The sequence below is a fragment of the Larimichthys crocea genome, chromosome III (assembly GCF_000972845.2).
Source record: "Larimichthys crocea isolate SSNF chromosome III, L_crocea_2.0, whole genome shotgun sequence".
Taxonomy (NCBI): Eukaryota; Metazoa; Chordata; class Actinopteri; family Sciaenidae; genus Larimichthys; species Larimichthys crocea.
In genome coordinates this window covers 45,616,626-45,640,553 of record NC_040013.1, presented here as the reverse complement: position 1 = coordinate 45,640,553, position 23,928 = coordinate 45,616,626, and the positions used below count along the sequence as shown (strand labels likewise).

The following is a 23,928-nucleotide window of genomic DNA, read 5'->3' as shown; positions in this document are numbered from 1 at the left end:
TTGATCATAAGTTACAAACAGGGTTGTAGTAGTAGTTATGTAGTTAGTTCATGACTATAAATCACATTTTTAGATTATAAAAAAAGCAGTGTAATTTGAATACACTGAAAATATTGCACTTGTTTTGGAGGGACTGCTGCTGCTTGAACCTTCCTTCTTCAAGTCAGCATTGCTCCAGGTTCGCTACTCTCACTTGGACAAAGAGTTGTGCAGTATGGCTCAATAAAGACTCAGTGGAGCTGCACTGTAGGAAGTTGGCACATGACCAGTAGACCTAATGGACTGGAACAAGCTTACCATTTTTCACAGTAACATCTAAACATCATCAGCTTTTTGACTGTCATCTTGTTTTGTTTCTAATTGCCCACAGGTCAGAATGACCAAAACACTGCTGCTAAATGAATTAGGTATGCTTTATTTAGTAAATGAGGTCAGTCATGGCAAAGCTGTTCTCCTTCCTTTTGAATGCATAACTGCTTCATGCAACCACAGCTTGCTGTATTTATGTTTACCTGATAACTTATGCAGCTTTAACTGCTTTTAATGTCACTTTGAGTGTTACGTGGTCTTTCATTCACCCCACCAAAACTAGATGATGCATCCCATTCATCTCGAGATCAAACCTCACCCTGCTGACTGTCTTGTGCTTCAAAGAGAAGCTGGTATGTACCCACATCACGTCCTGGGTTCACTTGCAGTTCATCATCAGAATGCAGCTCTAAAGACATACTCGACTGTAAAAAGTAGACCAATCTCCCTAAACTGGTTTTAGACAAAGTGGTGCTCAGCCAGTTAGCCATTTTTTTAAAGGTTGCGAGCACTTTTGATAGTCCACAGTCCTGTTTCAAAACCAGGACTGCTGTAGTGGAGCTGATCAACAACAAGAAGATTACCTACAGAAAACAACACATTTAATAGCTTTTAATTCTTTGGTTTTGTTTTTAAATAACATTTTTCACAACTTTATCTTGAGGCACTTTATCATCTACACAGTCCTTGTATCCTAAATGCGTCAAGAACTGCTCTGCTGTGCTGACTGTCACAATTCTGCCATGACTACCGATGCAGGTAACTCAGTGAATTCTCTGTGAATGTACTAAAACCACAGTTTTTGTTACATCAGTAGAATATATGCAAATAAATTGGCACAATCATAAAAAACATATCAAATGAACCTAACAATGTGCTGATGCTGTCACTGAGGTTGTTTGCATGGTGCTAATTGTGACTGTCATCTGCGTACAGGGATAAAAACTGACAAAATATTTTTCATCTGGCTTTATCCGACTCCACTCTGCTGTCATCTGCCTTCATCTGAATCCACCGACTTCCCTCTCGCCCTCAACCCAAATTCATGACGTGCAGCGCTGACTATGATTTCCCATCACAGCCTCTGATGTTCTGGGGCTATATCTATAAAATTTAATATAACTGAATAATGTAACTGTATTAAGTCTAAAACTTTTAAGGCACTTACCAGGGATCAGTAAATGTGATTCGGATGCTGATGCATTTCTGTTGTTTCCACCCTGCTGCCACAAGATGGCAACCTTACCTTTGTCACTACATAAACAAGCCCTCTACTGTAGACAAAGATCATACAGAACTTGTTTTGTCATCTTCATGACACTTCATGAACTAAGTCTAATTACTATTACTGTCTACCATAATATCAACAATATTATTGGCATAAAACTCAGTTTTGCCCTGAATTTCTTTTTTAGCAACACCAGTATACTTCTAATATTCAAACAGACAAATTAAGTGTTTTACAATTACAGTACAAAACCTGCACACTGATTAAAAAGACTGGATATTCACATTATCTAGTCAGGAAAAATAAATGTCAACCTGAAGAGAAACCACAGTCTTACAAAAATCCAGAATGAGGTCAGGTCAGAGAGCGAAAGATAATAAAAATAATATTCTGAAGGGGTTAAATAAACTGTCAGTTATTTCAGTTATTTATGCCCTCAGGTTCAGTGGACTGTAAAGAGAGATGTTGGATCAAACCTTTACCCAACTGTACTCCAACATAATTCGCTGTAGTGTTCCATCATTTCTTTTGACGTACACGACCTGAACACCAAAACATGTAGTGGACTGTATCAGTACACGTTTGAGTTGCTAAGTTAAATTAAGACCTGAACATAAAATATGAGCCGCACACAGCACAAAATAATCCTCACGTACTTGTTTGACACTTAAAAACACTAACATCCTATCAAACGCCTGCATCTATCCATCTATTCAATATCACGACTGATCTGTATCCAGATCTATTTCTGTGCTGGGTGACGGCTGCCCATACTCCAAAAGATCATCTGTCAGCGTGTATGATTTATTTTAGTTTATTTGGATGTCAGACTATCAGCTTGCTATAATAAATTAAAGTTTACTATACACTTTAATTATCTTCTTCTCTGTGAGTGACGCCTCACCTGAAACTTTGATCTTGATGATGTGGTAGAATAAACTTCAACACCTGCTGCTTCAATCATCAGCAAACAGCAGTCTCATTGTATAACAATGTAAACAGTCATTATAAATAGTCATTACTCTCTTTAGTTAAAGACCTTTCTCATTCATAGTAGAAGTGATTTTAGGCTATGGTATTGTCACCAGGCCTCTCTCTGTCAGGTCCAAGTGAATCACACTCATTCACCCTTGCACGTATTAGTAAGTTATCATATCCTCTTTGTGCATTGCTTGCAGATGACGCAGCACAGACCTGGTAGGAGAGGTCCATGTTGACTAAAATAGTGTGAATCACTCCTGGCAGAAGAATCAGTGCTAATGCAATTCTCTATCATTTCCTTTCATAAGCGCAAATTAGATCAGCATCTCGGAGATGTAAAAGCTAATGTGTTCGGACTGCTGGTGATTTCCCCTGAACTCAGCCTCAGCTTCAGCTAACTACTACATTACTCACACCACTTCCACTTCCCATTACGCCTTGTGTCATGTGCTCATGAATGATCAGACTCCAGGAGATGACCTCATGTGTGGGTGCGAGTGAGTATGAATGCTCCTTTGAGACGTTTTGATTGTTCTAAGATTTACTTTGGTACGAGCTATGACACATGTTCGCTGGTCTGGGCTATATAATGCCACATCTCATTCTCCAGCACTTGAGGCCGTAAGAGGGCTGCTGCATAAAGTGTGTGACTCTGTTTCACTCAGGGTGACACATAGTTTTTTACCATCCTGCTGTTTCTGCAAATAAACGCATGAATTACTTTTTTTACATTGTGCACATTTTATTCAGAACTCTAAAATTTCATTGACATTGGCATGAAAGTTTATACAGGTCTGATCAAGGCCAGATGCTGGGGCAAAAAATAGCAACTGGGTCCCACCTAGCCCCCCTTTCTCCCCCGTTTTTCTATGAAGGAATATTACCTGGCATCATGGTAATTTGATAAATTATTTTAGGATAGGGCTTCATGCAGAACCCATCTCATGGTCCTCATCCTGCCAGCTGGTACTGCGTTTTAGTGGTGTACACTCCTAAACACATTTTAAACTGATTTAATAAAAATGATGTGACCAGCTTAACCTGGAGCTCCAGGGGCCCCAGAGCGGTCTCCTGTCTTTAACAATTAGTAATCCAGCCTTTGGGATGATGATAATAGGGCGTGGAGGGTGGGGGTCATGTAGTAAGAGTAATGCGATTATTAGTATTATTACATTCTTAACTTTTGAATCACTGGAGAATTAAATAATTGCGAAATCGAACTGCTCCTATTTGTTCTGGGGTTCCCCTCGGCTCTGATTCAAATCCCCGATGCTGGTTACCTGGATGACATCAGTCAGCGGTCCGGCCTGGCCGTAACACAACCAGCATCACATCACCTCTCCACGTTTCCAAGTAGCTGCCAGTGGAGAGCCTCATCCTCCTCTCTGCGTTCATTGGCGACACGAGACGCCCATCACACGCAGCCAGCTCCGGGTCATTCCCTATCCGCGTCCTCCGTCGGAAATGGCCGCGTATTCCCTCTCCTCCATTGGACCGAGCCGCTGTCGGTTTCCCTCACGCTGAACACCTCTCCGCCTCTCCGGCTCTCTGTCTGCTGAGACCGCCGTCATATTGGCTGCTAGAAGCAGCAGCGACCACGGCAGAAAAGAAGACCCCCACCATGATGAAGAACGGGTTTTCGCGGCACTTAAAGAACAATTTAGCCTTTTAAATATTTTTCAGTACTATTTAACTATTCGTTTTAAAATATTCGGGATGATACCATCAAGTATCCGAGTACCTTTAGTGCTTTCATCCGACACCGTGGTCCGCAAGGGGGATGTATGCCTGACTTCTCTTAATAGCCATTTTTTGCAGACAAAGAGAGCTTTTGAATAGAGCTTTCAAAAGGCACAAGGGTAAGATATGAATTCGAGAAACAGACCATTATTTGTCACACATGTCACATTTGTCTACTCGGCGTCTTGACGCCACAAAACACCATTCACTTTATTTGTGTCATTTTTTTTCTTGGTGTCGATTTTTTCACAAGCTAACACGCTAACCCCGCTAGCTGCTGGTTAGCCGAGGCTAGCAGGGAATGCTAACACTTAGCATTTTCTGACAGCTCGTAAGCCCGGACCGCTAGTTTATAGCTAAGCAGCCTCTGCATGTAAAGCTATATCTGTCGCCTGCCGCCTCGGAGCGGTTTTAAAATGTATTTTCAGAAAAATATTACACGTCTGACAGATCGTCGACAGGCCGACTTGACACGCTGGAGCCCGGCTAACGTTATCTCCGCGACCGGAGCTACATTTAGCGGTGTATGGTTAACGTGTTAGCAGGTCCTCTAACTTGGCTGGGACCGGGGAAAGTGGGGCCTCCGCGGTGCTAAAGGCCTCCATGTCTATACAGCGTTAAAGCTCCACAGTTTTCTGACTTCTGCTGACATTAGTGGTTAAATATACCGGTTATCTGTTATGGTTGTTAATGTCAGTATAACGGGACGGTGCTGTCCGTGTTAATCTGTATCACATTCAAACAGAGTTGCGCTGTTGTGGGGATAACTCAGTGTAGTTAACATTAACTATTAAGAGTGCTCGACTTAAGGTATGTTGTTTCACTTCATTTGACTTGACTAATGTTAGTTACTTATTTTTCTGTCTAACATAAAAATTTTTTTGTTTTTTTTTACCGAGGGCAAACTACTAACAAAGCTACACCAGGGCAGAATAATCATTATACAACAGTGATGTGCTGCTGAATAACAATGTAATATGGAGTTGCTGGAATATGTTTTACTGACTCTGTTTGAAAGGTTTATTCGTAGCCAAAAATACACTGTGTGGAGATAAAAACTAGTAGTTAACAGCGGTTTGAATAGTTTGACACATCAACTTTTCTCCTAAAAAGTTTTACTCTTTGTTGAGATTGAATTGATAGGAAGGAGTCGGTGTGATTTATCAGTCATTCACAGACCTTGCATGGCTTTCTGCCATCCCACATATCTTTCAGAATGCAAGACGCTGCAAATATCTCATTAACTCTGGTCTGGTCTGAGCAGAGAAGGCGTCCTCCCTTAATCTTGTCTTCTCTCCAGCCCTCTCTTAGATCAGTATGATCCCAGGAGAATGGGTGTGTTGGGCTGCCGGAGAGCAGAAGTAGCCTAGTTTTGTTTCAGGGCGGCTTTAAATGGTTACGGACTGGATTGCACCATTGGTGTGGCTATTGTTATCAATGGCGACAGTCATCGAGAGATGTATTAGATGAGTGTAGTTAATAATCAATCTTGAATAAGCTCAATAGAGTTAGTTTCTAGGCAGAAATCTGCAAAAACGAGACATCGTACTGTGTCAAAATAAAAGTTTAATTCTAGGGTATAATGTTACATAAGTAATTAGAACTAAACTAGGAATTAAACCTGATTTATAATTTAGATTCGTCGTCACATGGTTGCTTGTTCTGTTTTAGTGCTTTGCTGCAAAATGTCTGGTCATGACTGTGCTAGTATTGTTGTCCGTTTTGGATAGCTCCAAGAGTTTCTTTGATGTCTAATAAGAATGGAGACGGTGCTAATGAGGGCATAGGTCAGATCAGCTAACTAACATTGTAGCACACTGAGTATTTCTCTTTGGTCATTCCCACACATTAATAGTAATTCATATTCCTCTTTTCATGGTGCCTTCCAGCATTTTGTCTCTTTGCTTGTCAGGATAAGGCTTTGTCAGCATGTTTTCCTCTTCAGGGACCTCCATTATTGCTTATATGCAGTGGGTTTATTATTAAATTGTCGCAACAGCCACAGAGCACCGTTATAGGCGTGTTTAAATTATACTTGGCCACCATTAACAAACCATGTGTCTTGGTCACCTAAACGTTTCATTGTTTGTATTTTCTTTTTGAAGCAATCAGCAGACTGAGAGATAAAAACACACCAACCCGGATGGAAAGTCCAGCCTCTGAAGATAAAGCTGATATAACATTAGCCTCACAATTCCAGTTCATTTTGGAGGGAGGACAGCAGGGTGTGAGCGGGCTGTTTTCAGCCTGCGGATCAGTGTTTTTATGTTGGCCGTACAGTTGCAAAGAATCAAGACAAATTCTGGCAAATTTAAGATTGTGGCTGGTGATACTACGTGCGCCAACAAAAAAATCTGGACAAACGAGAGACGGCTGATTGCATGATTTTTCTTGCGAAAATTGAATTGGCTCGACAAATAGTTAAAGTGCATTTGGAGCCGTGTTGCTCATTGATGAAAGCCTTTTTGACTTTGGAAGTTTGAGCCCGGAATTTTCAAGACCATTTGTGACCACCAAACTGAAATCATAATGAAATAACTTGAGTAACACTGCAGTTAAATGTATTGAGTGTTATTGTAAGTAGAGAGAGTAGTACTGCTTTAGTTTTTGTCTATCTGGGTGTAGTTGCATTATTCTAGATGGTTTAAACATGTATTGTTACACAGTGATTACATTACAAACATTATTGTTCATCAGTCACATCTGGCCAATACATGATCCATTTATTGATGGTCACTATTGGTCTATATTGACCTGCTGAAGAGGACTGGGGCATCACTAAGTATCAGAATGTTTAACTTCATTAAAAACATCATTCAGACTGTCTAGTGGCTGTAATAAGAACTTAACACTTGAAGGATTTAACCAGGAATAGTAATTATTAATCAGTGATCACTATTCAGAATTGGGCTACAACTAACAATGCAAAAATATTTACCACAACATCCATCACAGCACAAAGGTAATGTAACTAAATGTCTTGTTTTGTGTGACCAAAGTTCAAAACCCAACCCCAAAAATATTTCACACCTAATTTGCTCAATTGATCAATTAATAGATCAATTGTTGAATCTCTAGTTAAGAACAAGCTTAATCAAGATGTACCCAGCTGGCCCGACATTACGTGTGCATCCAGGGGACATTTTCAGGGGACAGTTCTGTACAGTGTGGATACTTGCCATCGCGTGATGAACCCTGCTCTGAGCCTGTGCTGCGGGCACAATGCCAGTGGTTTTCCATACAACAGGAATGGCACAATAAAAGGTGTTGCTTACCTTGATGACGTGTTGTAGGCTTGAGTTCACCCAAACTGGTGTCAGCTCCTCTTACCTGCAGCACTTTATCTAACCGGTTTACGGTGACTGCAGCTCATTATTCCTGACTATCCCACAATTTTATATAACCTACGGGTCACGGTGTTCAACTACACACTCACATCTGACAGCGGTAATATATAAATGTTTCAGTGCAGCCGATCAGTTGACATCAGTCATTTTAAATGGGGGGAAACAAAAAAATCTGTTTAGTAAGACTACATGTTGAAGAAGGATGTGTGGAAGCAGGAATGGCATTATATCATCATTAACATTGTTATTTAAATCATATAGTCTTTACTTATGAAGTAAATTTCAATTGCACTGTGTAATGGCTATAGAATAACGACACCGTCAGATCATTTTTTCATGTAACGTTAATGTTACGCCCCCCATACACCAATCTCTGCTGTAGTTACTTGTGCACAGCAATAATGTTAAATAATAATGTTGCTCAAACTAGGTTATTACTGTGCAATGCACATCATTAAAATAGCTTTGGCTGTTTTCCATGCTCACATTCAATATAACAGTTTGGCCATTTCGGGTTACATCTCCAGTGAACCTGAGGGTTGAAAACTCCACTATTTGAATGAAGGCTACTATAATGAAAACATAAGTGCAATTGATTAATAGGTCTTGCAGGTTTTATTACTAAAGATCATTCAAAAACAGCAAACACAGTTTTTGCCAAATGTTGCAGACCTTGAAGATTAGATTGTCAGCTGTCATGCTGTCACTGCAACACTACAAGCCATATTTGCACGCCAAAATGTAATTTTGAATTATAAGTACATTTATTTGACATTTTTTCTTTATTAATGTTGAGGCTGTTATGAATGTGGCCATATTGTAGGAGAAAATATGAAAATGAAATTCAGATGCGTCACAAATGTGATAGATTTGTAATCAAATCAGGTTTCAGAGTAACGCATGGCCACAGCCAGCAGCACTGAATGACTGGCTAATGATTAGTGTGTGTGCTGCAGTGATAACATAGGCTTCATTGTTTATAACAAGAGATGAACACTGATTTGAAAACATAATTTCAAAGCCGGTTTAGTGATTGCATCGTGTATCATACATATTTGTATGTGTATTCAACTTATTAACTTTGAACATACGGGTGTTATTACGATGAAAGTCCACCATGGAAATAATTCTCAACACTTCTGAGTTTGCTGAATTGGCATGTGGCGTTGGAAAGCATGTGGGTGCTTTGGATGTCGTTTGTTAGAAAGCAGTCTAGTTTATCATTTGACCTTTGGATTTTTTGCACTGACGCTACCCATTGAGAGAATGAACAGAAGACATCCAGCAGACTAGGCAATGCACACAAACACTTATCATGCAGAACAGAAGATAAAAATTAGTTGTGTCACATTTGCTGATGTAGCTTAGCTGCTTAAAAAAATATTATTTTTTTTCATAGCAACAAATTTGTTGCAGGCTGTTTTTGTAGGCGTTTGTATCGCAGACATCTAATGACAGTCAAGTGGAGAGACGTTGTCATCTTTAGTGAGTACAAAGCGAGTCAATGTGAGGAATGACTCTGATGTCATGAGTTTGTTAGTGATAGCCTTGGAACTGCCCTCCTGCAAATCAACTTAATCGGTCATGTGCTCAAGACCAGTCTGGTTTCCTGTGTATCACAGAACCCCTGTCTATCACAGCTGACTGCAAATTCATAATGTCTTAATGTTAAGAGGCAGGATTTCACTCTGCACCCAGGTCAACAACGTGCCTGGTAGTTGGATTGCTGCTTTTAGCCCTGAAGCAAATGGAAAGGAAAAGAATTGGGAAGCAGTGATGGAGACTAGCCATGGAGGGACTAACATCCTTTGTTGTGTGCCTGTGGCAGGGTTAGATTTAGACTTTCAACAAGAACTCCCAAGGTTGGAGTGCATGGTCTTAGAAGTACTGTACAATGTGTACTCATGCATAAAGGCAGTAGTGGATGATCAGTCACAGTATACTTCAGTTTTTGATGCAGAATGGGATAAAACTTGTCATACGACACTTTTAGAAACAAAGAGTTGCAAAAGTGTTTGGTTTCGAATACTTTACACATTAACAAATGTTTCCAGTATGTGACTGTTTTCTGGGGTGAATATATTTACCGGCAGCACCAAAATATGTACCCTAATAAATCCCGTCCAGAAACAGTGTCTGAAACGGGGAAGGAAACGCTGCACTCTTGAATCCTTCGAGGTTTTGTGTTTGGCAGGCCACCTACCTGTGGTGACTTTGCTCACTGTAAAGTTTGCGTCATCTGAATGCAGTTTACCAGTCCAGCTTCCAAATCCCTGTCAAATCTATTAGAGTGATAAATCAGCGGCATATGTGAGTCTGTATTTGCATGTACATGTGCCCTGTCTGCCGCTGTACGGGGAAAGTTTTTGGTCAGGTCTAGACTGGCTCTGTAATACAGTACATACCAGCAGATCAGCTGTGAGCAGATCCTGGGTTCATTTATAGCTGTGGCCTTGTGTCCCTGCACGTCTGCCTGGCAACTCCTAACTCTGCTGTTCCAACTACTCAAACTCACCCACCTCTCAGACACTTTGGCCCCGTTATACTCTCACCATGTCTAATTACTAGATACACAGTAGTCTGGGGAATTTAAATGTAGGACATTCTTCATGTAGCTTGTACCTCAGTGTTAAATGTAGGCGCCATTTGTTGCATGATTTCTCCACCTGCGACTGAATACGTCCTGTCTCCTGTACTCTTCAGGTCCCAGGGGCTCCAATTGATGAAGAAAGTGGGCAACATGTGGAGCAACCTGAAGAGCAAATGCCAGACACTCTTCCACAACAGCAGTTCGGGACCCGGTGAAAGCAGGGTTGAGGCCGATGCCGTCCACTGTGTATTGGATCTTGGCCAAGGAGGCAGCTCAGGTGAGGCGCAGGCATCAGGAGCCTCGAGCCCATCACGGAGCCTCCTGCCGGTGCCAATGGTAACAGCAGGACGGCGCCATCATAACTGTGTGTCTGACATCCCTCAGATAGTAGAGATCACCATCGACAAGGACACTGAGGATGTGCGAGGAGGACCAGGGGGTGTTCCTCTGGCCCGGAGAGACTCCTATTCCCGTCATGCTCCATGGGGGGGCAAGAAAAAACACTCATGTTCCACCAAAACCCAGAGCTCTCTGGAGGCAGATAGGCGGTCTGGGCGCTTACGGGGCAGTGGGAACCGTAGGGACAGGCGTTACGGAGTGTGCTCCATCCAGGAGATGAGCGACTCTGTATCTGGAGGACGCAGTCTGAACGCTCGGTCTTTGCGCCAGCGGCTAAGTGATACAGTAGGGCTGTGTTTACCCCTGCCCACTCGCAGACGCTCCCGCTCATCTAAGAACCCTGTCACCTCGAAACGCAAGATTCACCTGACAGAGCTCATGCTGGAGACTTGCCCCTTCCCACCAGGCTCAGACCTCGCACACAAGTGGCACTTGATCAAGCAACACACAGCACCGGTCAGCCCGCATTCCTCCACTGCCCTGCTGGATGCCTTTGACCCAGCCCACCCCTCTCCTGAGGATGAAGAGGAACGTCTGCGTGAGCGCCGCAGACTTAGCATCGAGGAAGGTGTGGACCCACCACCTAACGCACAGATCCACACCCTGGAGGCCTCAGTGCCAGGCTCCTCTCTCTACAAACTGGGACCAAAGATGGCTCCTGGCATGGGAGAGGCCTCTGGGGAAGGCCGGGCCTCCGGTGCTGGCAGCTCTGTGGGTGCTGGATCATCAGGAGCCTGTGTGCAGGTGTTGGGGGCTGCAGCTTCAGCCCAAGACTGTGACTCTGAGGAGGATTCGACCACCCTCTGTCTGCAGGCCAGGAGGCCCAAGCAGAGGCACGCCTCTGGGGAGGGTCACCTGAGCCGGCAGCAACCTGGGCCCTGGAAGGTTCACACCCAGATAGACTACATCCACTGCCTGGTGCCAGACCTATTGCACATCACAGCTCTGCCCTGCTACTGGGGCGTGATGGACCGCTACGAGGCTGAGGCGCTGCTGGACGGACGGCCTGAGGGCACCTTCCTGCTGCGTGACTCGGCCCAGGAGGACTACCTCTTCTCCGTTAGCTTCCGCCGTTACAACCGCTCGCTGCACGCCCGCATCGAGCAGTGGAACCACAACTTCAGCTTCGACGCCCACGACCCTTGCGTTTTCCACTCTTCCACCGTCACAGGACTGCTGGAGCACTACAAGGACCCCAGCGCCTGCATGTTCTTCGAACCGCTGCTTACAGCGCCTCTCCATCGGACCTTTCCCTTTGGCCTGCAGCACTTGGCACGAGCCGCCATCTGCCGCTGGACCACTTACGATGGTATAGGCTCTCTGCCGCTGCCCCCTGCCCTGCAGGACTTCCTCAAGGAGTATCACTATAAACAGAAAGTACGAGTTCGCTGGCTGGAGAGGGAACCGCCACTCAAGGTCAAATAGGGTGGCCTTCTCCATTGCCTGTACACACACTGCAGGAGGATTACAGAACTTTAGAAATTCCTCATTAGCCAATTAGAGGCTATACTGACATGGCTCTCTTTCTGGTGGGGGATGGAATTTAAATGTAACAAGCTATACAAGATTCATTCTAATCTTTGTTTTAGTTATTACTTACATCACAGAAAATACATATGATTATATTCAGTATAACGCTGTCTGGCAAGCACATGTTTTTGTGTTGAACAGGTTGTTTTGACAGGGAGGGAAGGCACAAATATCAGCGCTTTGTGTCTTTTCTCTCTTGCTTTGTGCTAAATGTCTGCCTGATCCCACGACATCACCCTGCCTGTAGACCTGCCTGCATGCCTCCCTTGTTCATCCTAAATTGCTATTTAGGCCCACATGGCTACATTGTACAGTTCACTTTGTGCTTTCTCTTTTTTTTTTCTTCCTTAGCTTGTTAAAGCACCTAGTGGAGCACCCTCCCAAGAGGGTTTTAAGCTCTGTGTGTGAGTGTGTTTGCGTGCGCGTGTATGTGTGGGTTGAGAGGGCAACTGGAGGTGCTATTGGTATATTGCAGTCAGAGCCTGTCCCATGGATAGAACTACATAAGGCACATTCTTTGCCATCTCTTTGCACGCGTGAGCATCAGCCAAACCAGAGACAGGGACAGATTCTGGGAGGGTCCACAGAGTTCAGGACAGCACATCAGGGAAATGACGTGCTTTCTAAGGACTATAGATTAGTCCTTTTAAAAACAAAAAAAAAACCACACGTTCCTCCTTAAGCAGTAATGGTGAGTGATGAATAATAAATCAGTCTACTGTGTCCTATTTAGTGGGCAAGCTAAACTCGTCAGCTTTATTCCCTCTGTGCGGCATTGCTTTCAAAGCAGGAGGGACACGTAAGGAAATATTCAGACAGTTCTTGTCATTGTTACAGTTGTCAAAGCAGTCTTCAGCCCTGTGCACACTGCTTTGCATGTATGTAGCTCCTATGGAAACATTTTGAGCAGTCTGGTCTGGTGTCTTTATGGAGTTGTGTTATGACCTTTTTATAGTGTTTAGTTTTATACCCGCTTCCTTCAGTTTGCATCTTTTGGTGGCATCCAGCATATTCAGAAGGATTCAACCCCTGTGCATCCTAGATGGTTATTTTTCTTCACAACACACTGAAACAATGGTGCAGAGAGCATTGCACTTTGGTTAGAGGGAGGAATGCTAACAAGTCTTTTCAGAGGAAGTGAGGGAAGGTGTGACAAGTGGAAGGGGAAGACAAACAATGAAAAATCAATGTCCCTTTTAAACATGCTCTGCTCTTACTACAGAGGCTCGTTTAGGAATGGGCTGTTGTATTGGAGACCCCAGATAGTCAAAGATCATGGAGAGGGGAGCTAACCCGATGCATAGACTGCTTGTTAGAACTGTGAACTTCCATCGCAAGACCCCTTCCTTCTATTTTTTTAATGAAGCCATGTTAAATATATCGAGCCGTTGTTATGAAGAGCACCCAACCTGAAAGAGGCGATACCCCTTCCACTTGCAACTTATTACTCTAAGGTGTCAACCACAACAAATCCCCTCATTGCCCAGTCGCATTTATAGTCATAGCATCGAGTGCAGGCAACACTCAAGCCTGGAGGGGTTGGCATATCTCTGAGAGCTTTAGTTATGGAATCTGAATGATCTTGGTTGTGTGACTTGGGACAAAAACCCTGCTGGCTAGCCACTCATTTCTGCTCTCACTGTGAAGAGAAACTAAGTGTAACCTACGTGCCTTTTCTAGAGAACCATTTATCTTGTTCCATAATCAGTCACTCTGTAGTCCGAACCTGGAGCGGGAGGTGCTTCAACACGGTGGATGCCATCAAATGAGACTGAAGAGAATAATAACGCCGATCTAAGCTCACTTACTAATGGTGCACGTTACAGCCTTTGTAACGGATATTAGTGGTGCTATGTTGGTTAAGCTACGACACATTAATGAATAGTTGTAAATTAGTTACAGCTGTTCTCACTAATGCATGCATTAGTCTTCTTGCCACATTATGGCCTGTATGGTAGGATTAGGTTGTTAGTGGGTCCAATGCCAGCCCTACTGTAGCATATATTTCATTGCAAAATATCCTGTATTTATGTCCAGCCCTTCACATGTGTAGGTTCTGGTCTGCATCTTATGAGAGGACATGAAGGTTCAACTTCTGATGACATTGCCCAAGTTAGCCATCAGCAACAGTGTTTAAACTAACTCGTAATTATTATTAATTACACATTACCAGGCTTTAAAAACAAACAAAAAAATGATCCCCACTCATGGAGTGGTTTGCTTCAAGGCATTTAGAGAAAACATAAATATGATTCGTTTGAAAGTATGTAGAGGAAAATCCAGGAGGTGATGTGTAAAATATTGAAGCTGAAACGCACAAAATCCCAATCACTGGAAAGATCCTCGAGCCAGCCTATCAGCCTGTACATAATCATGTTATTGTAGTTCTCATCATCGAGGATGAATCACGAACAAATGTCAGTGCGTCCTCTTTTCCCCATGAACATCCCAGTCTGTGACCAAAGCTCTCGCACACAGCTATCTGTAATAACTCGCAGGCTGAAGCTCATTAATATGCTCAGTGGTGTTAAAACAAAGCTCAGTTCTATTTCAGATTTACAGACCAGTGAAAGTTAGTTTCATTCTGCAATATGCTAAACTGCTAATATATTCAGAGGGGAAAACCTGGCTGTGTTAAGCTCACACCAACACCCCCGAATTCAATTTCACTCATTTATCAGGCAGGCAACAAGACGCCTTTTACTGCAGGTGATAAAAAGTAATTGTTTTAGTTGTTTCTCATATTTTACGAACCCTTTCCCCCCCCCCCTTCGTCTACTGCATCTGCAAACATTTCCTCATATAAAAGTTTTTTTCCCCTGGCCTGCACTTTGTCCTCAGAAAGCTTGAATTGTGCATGTTGATCACATGTATGCGTCACAGTGGCAGGAGTGTGGAATAAGGTTGACATTTGGTTCATGTTTCCACACTGTCAAAGAGAAGAAATGTACATCTATCTGAAAAGCCATGCAGTGTACTATCTCGCTCACCGTCACCTGCCTATTAGCAATAGCATACAACTTGTTACAGTGCCCCACCCCTCTCGCAGGCACTAATCACAGGCTATTTTTACCATGTTGGGATATAAATTTACTGGGTATTAAAAGGGCCACTGTGTGTTGCCTTATGGCTGCTGTGTGGCCGAGAGAGGCCTTTTTTTTTTGTTATTATTATATCCAACTGCTCTCTCTCCATCTGGCCACATCCCCTAACATCCCTGTGCTGATGTGGAGGTGACTGCGGTGTAGAGCGAACTAAGGCCTGTTTGTCCTACCCTCCACTCTACCATCCAACCCTGTCAGAGCTGAAGTTGACGTTAGACTGAAGTTAACATTAAGGAGGAAGAGGAGAGCCGGAGCGAGGCTCACAGAGAGGCCTGGCTTCCTGTTGTGGCAACGGCGTGCTCGCAGAGAGGCCTGGGGATTTGTTGAAGTAAATAGCACTTTAATTGTGTATTTGTGTTCTACAGTGCAGCGTGCAAGTATTAGGACAGTGACGTGTTACTTTTTAGTTGTGTTTGCTCTTTACTCCAGCATGTTGAAATGACAGTTGGGGCTTAGTGACAACTTTGCATCCATATTGGGCGAACATGGGAGGAGTAGTTTTCTTACTTTTGGGGATTGTACCCAATTTTCAGTCAATCAATGCTGAATTTTATGACATGCTCGTGTATGTGAGCAGACACCTTGCCTCTGGTGATGACCTGCATAGTTTGGAACATCATCATTCCTGCCTGTTTTGGTCTTTTTGCCTTCAGGCTGCTCTCAAGTAAGTGAAACATCCTCATTTGGACAGAGGACAAGTGCTTGTCACTCATTGGTTGCCTTGTGTGTCTGTCGAGGATCATTCACCTGCTTTGACCTTTCACTGGGCATTTCATCTAAAGAGATACAATTCCTCCTCTTTACGTCTCAATATGGATTCAGGCACTCGAACATACTAAAATCTGAGAGTTAGCACTTTAACCTTTTTGTTCCATCACCAATATGCGTCACTACAGAGCCAAAACAACCGAAACTTTCCCACTGTCCCAATATTTCCGGAAAGCACTTCTTGTGTTTTAGCTCAAGATGGCGAGACATGTGTGAGTGTTAAGAGAAAAGCCGACGGCCTTGAGATATTTCATTTGTGTTCAGGCGTCGTGCGCTGCTGCGTCGACGGAGGCGTGTTCTCCACCATGCTGCAGTCTCGGTGCATGCGTGTGTGTCGTGTGGGAGTGTATTAGTGTACGGACAGAGCCACACGGAGGGTTCCAGTGGAGGGTGATGCAGAGACTGTGAGGGGTGATGACAGAGACTCCTATGAACAATGACTCTTTGCTCCCCCCGCCCGCCATCCTAAACCCTACCCCTTAATCTCAGGCAGGCCCCATTGCAAGGAGAGTCCCAGGACCCTCTCAGCCCAGTTTTCCCCATGGGAAATATCTGACATTAACCGTAGCACATGTTTGCCATATAACCTGTAGACTTAGAGGAAAAGCAAAAAACAACAAAAAAACAACATTGTATGTATGATGAATGATGGAGTTCTATAATAGGAGCCTGATGAAAAGAAGTTTTATTCTTCTGTGGTGCATTAACTGAACACACATACATTTTGCACACACTTGCTATCACACTTCTTCGGACACCTGCACTACCCCAGGTTATTGACACACATCCACCCACCCCTAAGACAGGGATGTGTAAACATGGACCACATTTAGCCAGCACCACCTTTTTGTGTTACTCCCCCTCCCCCACAAAAAAAACAGGGGAAAGCAAAGACGGGTGTTTATGTGTATATTCTTTGTTCTTAAGAAAAAAAACAAAACAACAAAATGCCGTGAATTGAAATATTTTGACCTTTTGTTGTCATTAATGACACTATTTAGCTGCACTATGAGCGCCTCGTTTGTGGCAAGAAACCACTGGGTCTGGTCTGGATGAGAGACAGGCTGGTTGTGTCGCTAGCTGTCCCATAAACTACAGCAACAGCCCCGGATAAAGGACTCCTTACCCCCACTCAACCCTACCCCACCCCCACCTCGGTACGACTCATGGTTTTAGCTCTTAGAGGACAAACAAAAAAAAAAAGATATTTTAAAAAAAAATTTCCAAGTTCCCATATATATTTTAGAAAGCTGGGTTAAGTGCTATATGCAAACAGAAAAAGATGTATGAAAGAATTATTATTTTTCATTATTACTTCTCCCTAATATGCAATTGAGTGTAGTGTAACAATGGTTGCAATCCTCTGTCACTTTAATGCTGTATGTGCACATTGGTTGCTGTGTGGATGTGGGTGCCGAGACAACAGGACTTGACAATGATGGGAACTAATGGTTGTCACTCTGCAGCACCGGCGTGTTACCAGACCGCCTTATTCGTTCTGACCAATCACAAGAACCCCCCCCCCCCCCCCCGTTTTTTTTTAAATTCCCGGGGCAGCAGCCACTGCCACAGGCTGATCGAGCTGTCGTCAGACGAATATCGCTGTTCCATTTTCTTCTGCTTTTCCTCGCCAGTTTTTTCTTTTTCTTTCCTTTTTTTTCTCTTTTTTTTCTGTCAGGTAGGATTTGGAGCGTGTAAATGGCATAATCATGTTCACATTTCACTGTCTGTTCTGTGTATCTGCTTCACCATTCAAAGAGAAAAAAACAGTTGTTTTCCAGTATAACCTGTTCATTTTTAAGAGCCGTATGATGCGACACTTGTAGCTGTCACTCTTGGTGCTTGGCTTATGCTTCATTGTCTTAATATTCCAAATAAAACTGTTAAGTGTAATCCACACTGGCCCATGATATAATATTGAGTATGTTTTCTTTCTTTATCATATCATAGAACACTCTTTTCTGTGTCCTAGCAGTCAGTCGGGGAGATTTGTTTAGGGTGACGTGGGTATTCGAGTTTATCTAGTGTTTAATATATATATATATATTTACTAAACTGTAAATCACTTTATTGACTAGTTTCAACAAAACATGGATTGAGTGACAAACTTTTATTCCCCCAACTCTAAATTTGAAATGACACAAAGAATCTTCACGTCACACCACATAATCACGTAAAGTTTTCAATTTAAACGCCAAAAGAATTTAAAAAAAAAAAAGGTTCCCCATTTCATGAATAGTCCAGTTGAGACCTCTGATATGTGACCTTATCAAGGAAATTCCAGCATTTGACAAAGAGTCCATACACACACAAGCACACTCATTCTGCAGCTAAAATGTAATGCATAACACACTGCTGCAGGCCTGAGACGAGGCTGCTTAACTCTAAAGCAAGCCATCAAAATCTAAATTCATATGCGATGACTGTCATAAGCTGATGGACTGACAGCTGGACTGCAGGGAAGTCTACCATGAAGAAAGGGGACTCAAGTCTGTGGACCCAAAGAAGGGCATCACCAAATGTCCTCCATGTAAGGTGTGCTGATCCAGATGAATCAGGGCCATGAGCAGATCCAGAACCAGAAAACTGGCAGCACAGGAAGCTCCACTCCACCATGTTTTAAAGAATAATCAATAAATGTATTAAAATGAACTGATATTTAAAAACAGATGGACTCTTCCTTCTTGAATATGAATGATTCAGATGGACACATTGATACAGAATTCAATTAATTAACATTAAAGCAAGAGAAAGTCTGTGAGTTATAGATGGCACGATACGTTATGAGTCTTGCTGAGTGTCTCACCTTTAGCATGCAGCTGCTGGTTCAGCCTTTCTGCCCAATAGACTGATGACCCCCGCGCTCCTCCCCAACCGCCCGCTCAGCCATACCCTCACTCACGGAGCCCTGCAGCAGCTATGCAGACAGACACGACCAAGCTGCCTGGAACTTCACAGTTAAGTATTTGTTCATTTGAAATGAAGTATAAATAGCATGTGGGTTATCGGTTTCAAGTTAGCTACCCAAGGCTTATGAATAATTGACGCTCACCCAGGAGGAGGGCGAGGGTAAGGGTAAGCTACCATACAGAGCAGGAAGCTTTCTGCTGGGGCTCAAAGAGAGGACAAGAAACCAAGAAAACTGATTGAAAACTTCAAAAAAAAAAACATTTAATTTTACTACAGTACACTCCTATCAATGCTCTCAAAACAATTCCTGTGTTAGGCCTCTGGCACAACCAGAATAGAAACCAAGCAATAACTCTCCAGCAATAAGTTGTGGAATCTAGAGTTGGATGTGGGTCACTGACGAGAGGAGGAGGAGGAGGAGGTGGATGAAAGCGCAGATGATGAAGGTCTTTGTCAGTTTATCAGTGAGCCGAACCCTCCAGATTTCATCTGAGCGTGGCCCAGTCAGCTCCGTCTGAGAGGCCCCCTTATCAGCCCAGTGTTCTGGCCTCACTGTGCACTCTGCTCTATCTCTGGTTGGCACATTGAGCTGCAATAAGCAGTTGTTGTTGGCAGCAGCATCAAAAGACATGTCAAGGGTGAGAACTAACACGCTGCTATCAAGATAAAAGGTTTTTTTTTTTGTCTGTTGCTTCTTGCCAAGAACGTTATTTTGTGTTTTTATGTTATTTGATAATGAGGGTTCACACAAAAATATAGTGCGATTTGGTCAGACACACTTAAAACACAATAAGTGGTCTCACATGCAGTGCCGTCTTTATTTAATTTTTTTGTTGTTTTAGTGTGTGGGAAAGTGCGAAATGTTTTCGAGCTGTTAAATGTTGAATGCTGTAGTTAACATTTTGGGAAATACACTTATTCGCCCTCTTGCCGAGAGTGAAGCTACAGCCAGCTGGCTTTTAGCTTAGCTTAGCACAAAGACCCAAAAGTGAACAGGGTGGGGGGGCTGCTAGCTTGGCTCTGTACAAAGGTAACAAAATCTGCCTACAAGCACTTCTAAAGCTCACTAATACCTTTACACAGAGCCCAAGTGAAACGGGAACTCCCAGGTTCTGTTCCAAAAGAAAACCTCATTCAAAATCTCAGTGACATTTGTAATTATCATTTGTAAAGCTAAAAATCCAGCCCTGGAACATTTTTCCAACAGCATGTCATGTGGCTTACTCTGTAAGTCTAGATAAGGATGATAACTTTTAAAAACTTTATCTTGTTTTTTGTTCAATTTTTCTTTTTTGGAGTGGCTTTTAACAAAAACCAGAATTTTCCATCAGGATAAAGTGTCACAGCCGAACAAAAGAGACGAGTCCATGGGTGAGTTGGCTCAGCCGTGGATTTAACAGCAGGACAAAGAGGACCAAAGCTGTAGATGTTTTTAGACAGCAAAGATTCAAAAGTACAAAAGTGAAAATGACTAGAGTGTTTGGTGAATTTTGGTGTTTGTGGACTAAGACAAGTTACAATGACATTAGGTACCCACGCTGAAACGCTGTTAAATCTTCATGTGAGCTGGAAGTTTGGGGAGTGCTCACAAATAAATGTTTATTTCTTATTTTAGAATGTTTATTTTCATTAATTTATTTTTGTCTTTATTCTACAGTCGACAGTATAGCGGCTGAAGGCAGAAGGAGAAAAAACTTGATGAGAAATATTGAGTTAGAGAAGCCAGTGGAACAGATGCAAGCCCAATGTCAATTCATGACTTTGTATTCAGCTAGAACCAGCAGGTGGTTAGCTTAGTTTAGCTTAGCACAAAGGGGAACCTGGCCTTTGTCAAAGATAACAAAATCCACCTACCAGCACCTCTGAATGTCACTAATTCACACATTTCACTTGTTTATTTAATTCATACAAAAACATACGTGATCATTTCTGACTAACTAAGCTGGCTAAAGCTCCGTGTCTACTCTTATTTAACTCTCAGCGTGAAGGCAAATAAGTGCATTGCCTAATAAGCTAAACTATTTCTTTAAAGGTCCAGTCTGTAGGGACTCTGGTGGCATCTTGAGGTGTAGTTGCTGATTGCAACAACCTCGCCTCACCCTCACCTGTAAGCGTAGGAGAACCTACAGAGGCCACGATAAAGAAGAAACATGGCAGTGTAACATGGTGGACTCTATGGAAGGGCATTTGAGATATGAAAGACTCATTCTATTTTCAGGTGATTATATGCTAATGAAAACATAGTTGAATGAATATTATATGACATTTTTGTCAAATAGAGCTCCCTATATCTGGCACACTGGACCTTTAAGTTGCAAAATTTTTGCTAAGGAGTTAGGTTTCATTTTGTAATTTTAGCATCTACTATACCAGTAATACCTGTGAGGCCAGTTTTTACGGACTTCTTTTCAGTGTGTGTGGGGGAAAAGTTTCCTCCTGTCATATTTTCTCGGGCTCATCTGACTCCTGTCTCACTTGTGAACTAGTTAGGCTTTTCATTTCCTTCACTTCTTGTGCTCTGAGCCCACATTTCTTCCCACTCCCACAGTGCTAAGCCCAGAGCTCAACACAGATACACGCCACATGGCTCCCTGCACGTTATCTGCACACAAACTACAGTAACACTGGGAGAAGAAGAGGAGGAAGAGCACATAGCGAGGGACAGGACAGAGAATGAGTAAGAGACACTGTGGCTGCTTTTCCAGTGTTGGAGAGCCGCCAAGTCTGTGGTGGCAAAGTGAGCGTTGACCTCCAGTTAACCTTACGTGGAAGCTCACACAAGGCTTACATCCATATTTCATTGCAGAAATATATCCGCCCGACAGTATTTTACACCCACTGCGGAGCTCACCTCCCAGTGGCTGAGAGGGCCGAGGAGGGCCGGGCCTGGAGGCTGCTCCTCTTCCACCAAGTGAGCCAAGAGCAACAGGGCCAATCATACAATCATCTGGAGCAGAAGAGTGGAGGCAGATGCAGGGGCTCAAAGAGGAAGATCCATCAGTCCATTTCTCAAACAGACTGGTCATATTTATTGATCATTAACTCAGCTCTGAGTGGATCTGATACAGCTGGATCTCCATCCCGAAAGCCGCTCAACAGGTTACAGTAAGTGGTAGCTTCACCTCATGACCTGTGCCCCCGACAACCTTCTGAAAAGTTGACTCCCTCCCCACCTGTCTAACATCTGCTGGCTAAATGAAGTCCAGGTTCTACAGCACGTAATCTGATTAAAGCCAACCCCCCCCCCTCCGTTTGTGCCCCTCTCCCCCTCCCCGTCCAATCCACATTTAACCTCCTTCTTCAATATCCCTTTTCTTCGTCAGTCTCTCCGCCCCTCCGCTCCAGAGAAGTTGGACCACATGTGAACAGTCAGTGAACGGCATCTGGACTGACCTCTTTTTTTTGTTTTTCTCTGGCAGAGACACTGGAAAATTTCAGTGGGCATGTCCTGTTAATTCCTCTGTCTTTCCCCCCTCTTCCACTCTTTCTCATTCTCCATTATTGTCTCTCTCCCTGATCGTATCTCGGCCTCGTTATGTATATATGGACATTCATAAATATCATGGAAATGTTTTGATTCTGAACATATCCAGTTCAGACTTCAGGGGTTTAGTGTGTCCTATCTATCCTCTTCTTTCCGTTTCTTTCTGCTTCTCTGCTCTCATTTCTACCACTTTTCTTCTCTCCCATTCCCCCGTGTCCTTCTCCTCCAGTGCAGTGTATCATTGCTGCTTGGCTGGCCTCTGTGTAAACCCTGGGCTCGTTTAGCAGCCCTGCTTACTCTCACCCTCGGCCTCCCCGAGCCTCCGGAAAGTTCTCCTAGCTCGGAGCGCTGGCATCGGGAGCCGAATCCATGTATGTGTTTATGGAGTTCTGACAAATTCCTTCCTCCTCGCCTTCTCTGTTGCGTTGCAGACTTGACATGCAAGCATTATATTTAATCCCTCATTCCCCGTGCAGGCAGAGGCAGTGTGGTGGAGGAGCTATGGGGCCTGGAGTTGGAGCTATGGCCTCTGTGGTGGCTGGTGCACCATTATGGAGGCAGCAGGACAGTTGAGCGATGGGTTCAGATAGGTCTTGTGGTAGAGCTATGGGATATGTGGTGGAGCTGTATTTTCTTATGGCAGGGTACTGCCTGGGTCATTGGCATTGGAAATGCTGGTCACTCTTTAATTGATTGAATTATGAATAAGCTGCTCCAATCCACTGAGTATTAGGTTTGCAGTGGATATTGAAAAAAAAAAAAACAATTGGGGCTGTGCCTGCTTTTGTGTTAACTAGACCCAGTGGTACCAAGCCACATTACGGCTGAAGTAAAACATAAAAATTCACAGTAAAGTTACCACACATAATGGTATACCACATACGGTACTATAAGTATAAATAAGTCCCATATAAAACCCTGTTAGACAGTTTTGCCTCCTGCCTGGGGTCAAATTACAGTTGCAAACAAACACTTTGAGCACTGCATCTGTAGATTACCATATTCAGAAATGTCACATGACTTTTGAAATGAATTATATTGACTTTTAAATGTCAATTAAATCTCGGTGGATCTCAGCTACACCCCACTTATCTGGTGCACCACAGAGTTTGAAACAAGACTACAGGCCTCAGTCTGCTTTAGACAAAGTGCTCGTTGGATCCCATTTCCGACGGCTGATTTGGGTGGAGCTGAAACGCAACTTTTTCCAAAACAGATAATTCAACAAGCTCGCCCACTTAAAGAACATTTCATTGTTGTGGAGAGGTGGGAACGTTTGCAGAGTTTGCATTTGGCTCTCAAGTTCTTAATTCATCGTAGAAACATCCATCACTTTTTAAGTGCAACAGCATGAATGTTCCCATCGAATTAAAAACATGTAAAAGAGAGCTACGACAGCAAGCATTACATATATTTGCTAAAAGCATACTGAGACCTTGAGTTTAAGGCCAAGTTAGCGGTAAACTGACCCTCTTGTGCATCACAACAAGCTGTAACCAAATCTGCCTATTTACATATTCAGCATCATTCACTTGGAG

General features: G+C 43.2%; 1 protein-coding gene across 1 annotated transcript; it reads left to right on the top strand.

Moving 5' to 3' along the window:
• Positions 1–3,770: 3,770 nt before the first annotated feature.
• socs5b (suppressor of cytokine signaling 5b) lies at positions 3,771–17,911 on the top strand. Its single transcript, XM_010739648.3, has 2 exons — positions 3,771–4,377; positions 10,309–17,911. The coding sequence occupies exon 2, from the start codon at positions 10,328–10,330 to the stop codon at positions 12,017–12,019; it is 1,692 nt and encodes a 563-aa protein (XP_010737950.1). The 5' UTR covers positions 3,771–4,377; positions 10,309–10,327; the 3' UTR covers positions 12,020–17,911.
• The last annotated feature ends 6,017 nt before the right edge of the window (positions 17,912–23,928 follow it).

Excerpts from the sequence above, each read along its gene's own strand:
- socs5b (XM_010739648.3), top strand. The coding sequence starts at position 10,328 with ATGAAGAAAGTGGGCAACATGTGGAGCAACCTGAAGAGCAAATGCCAG.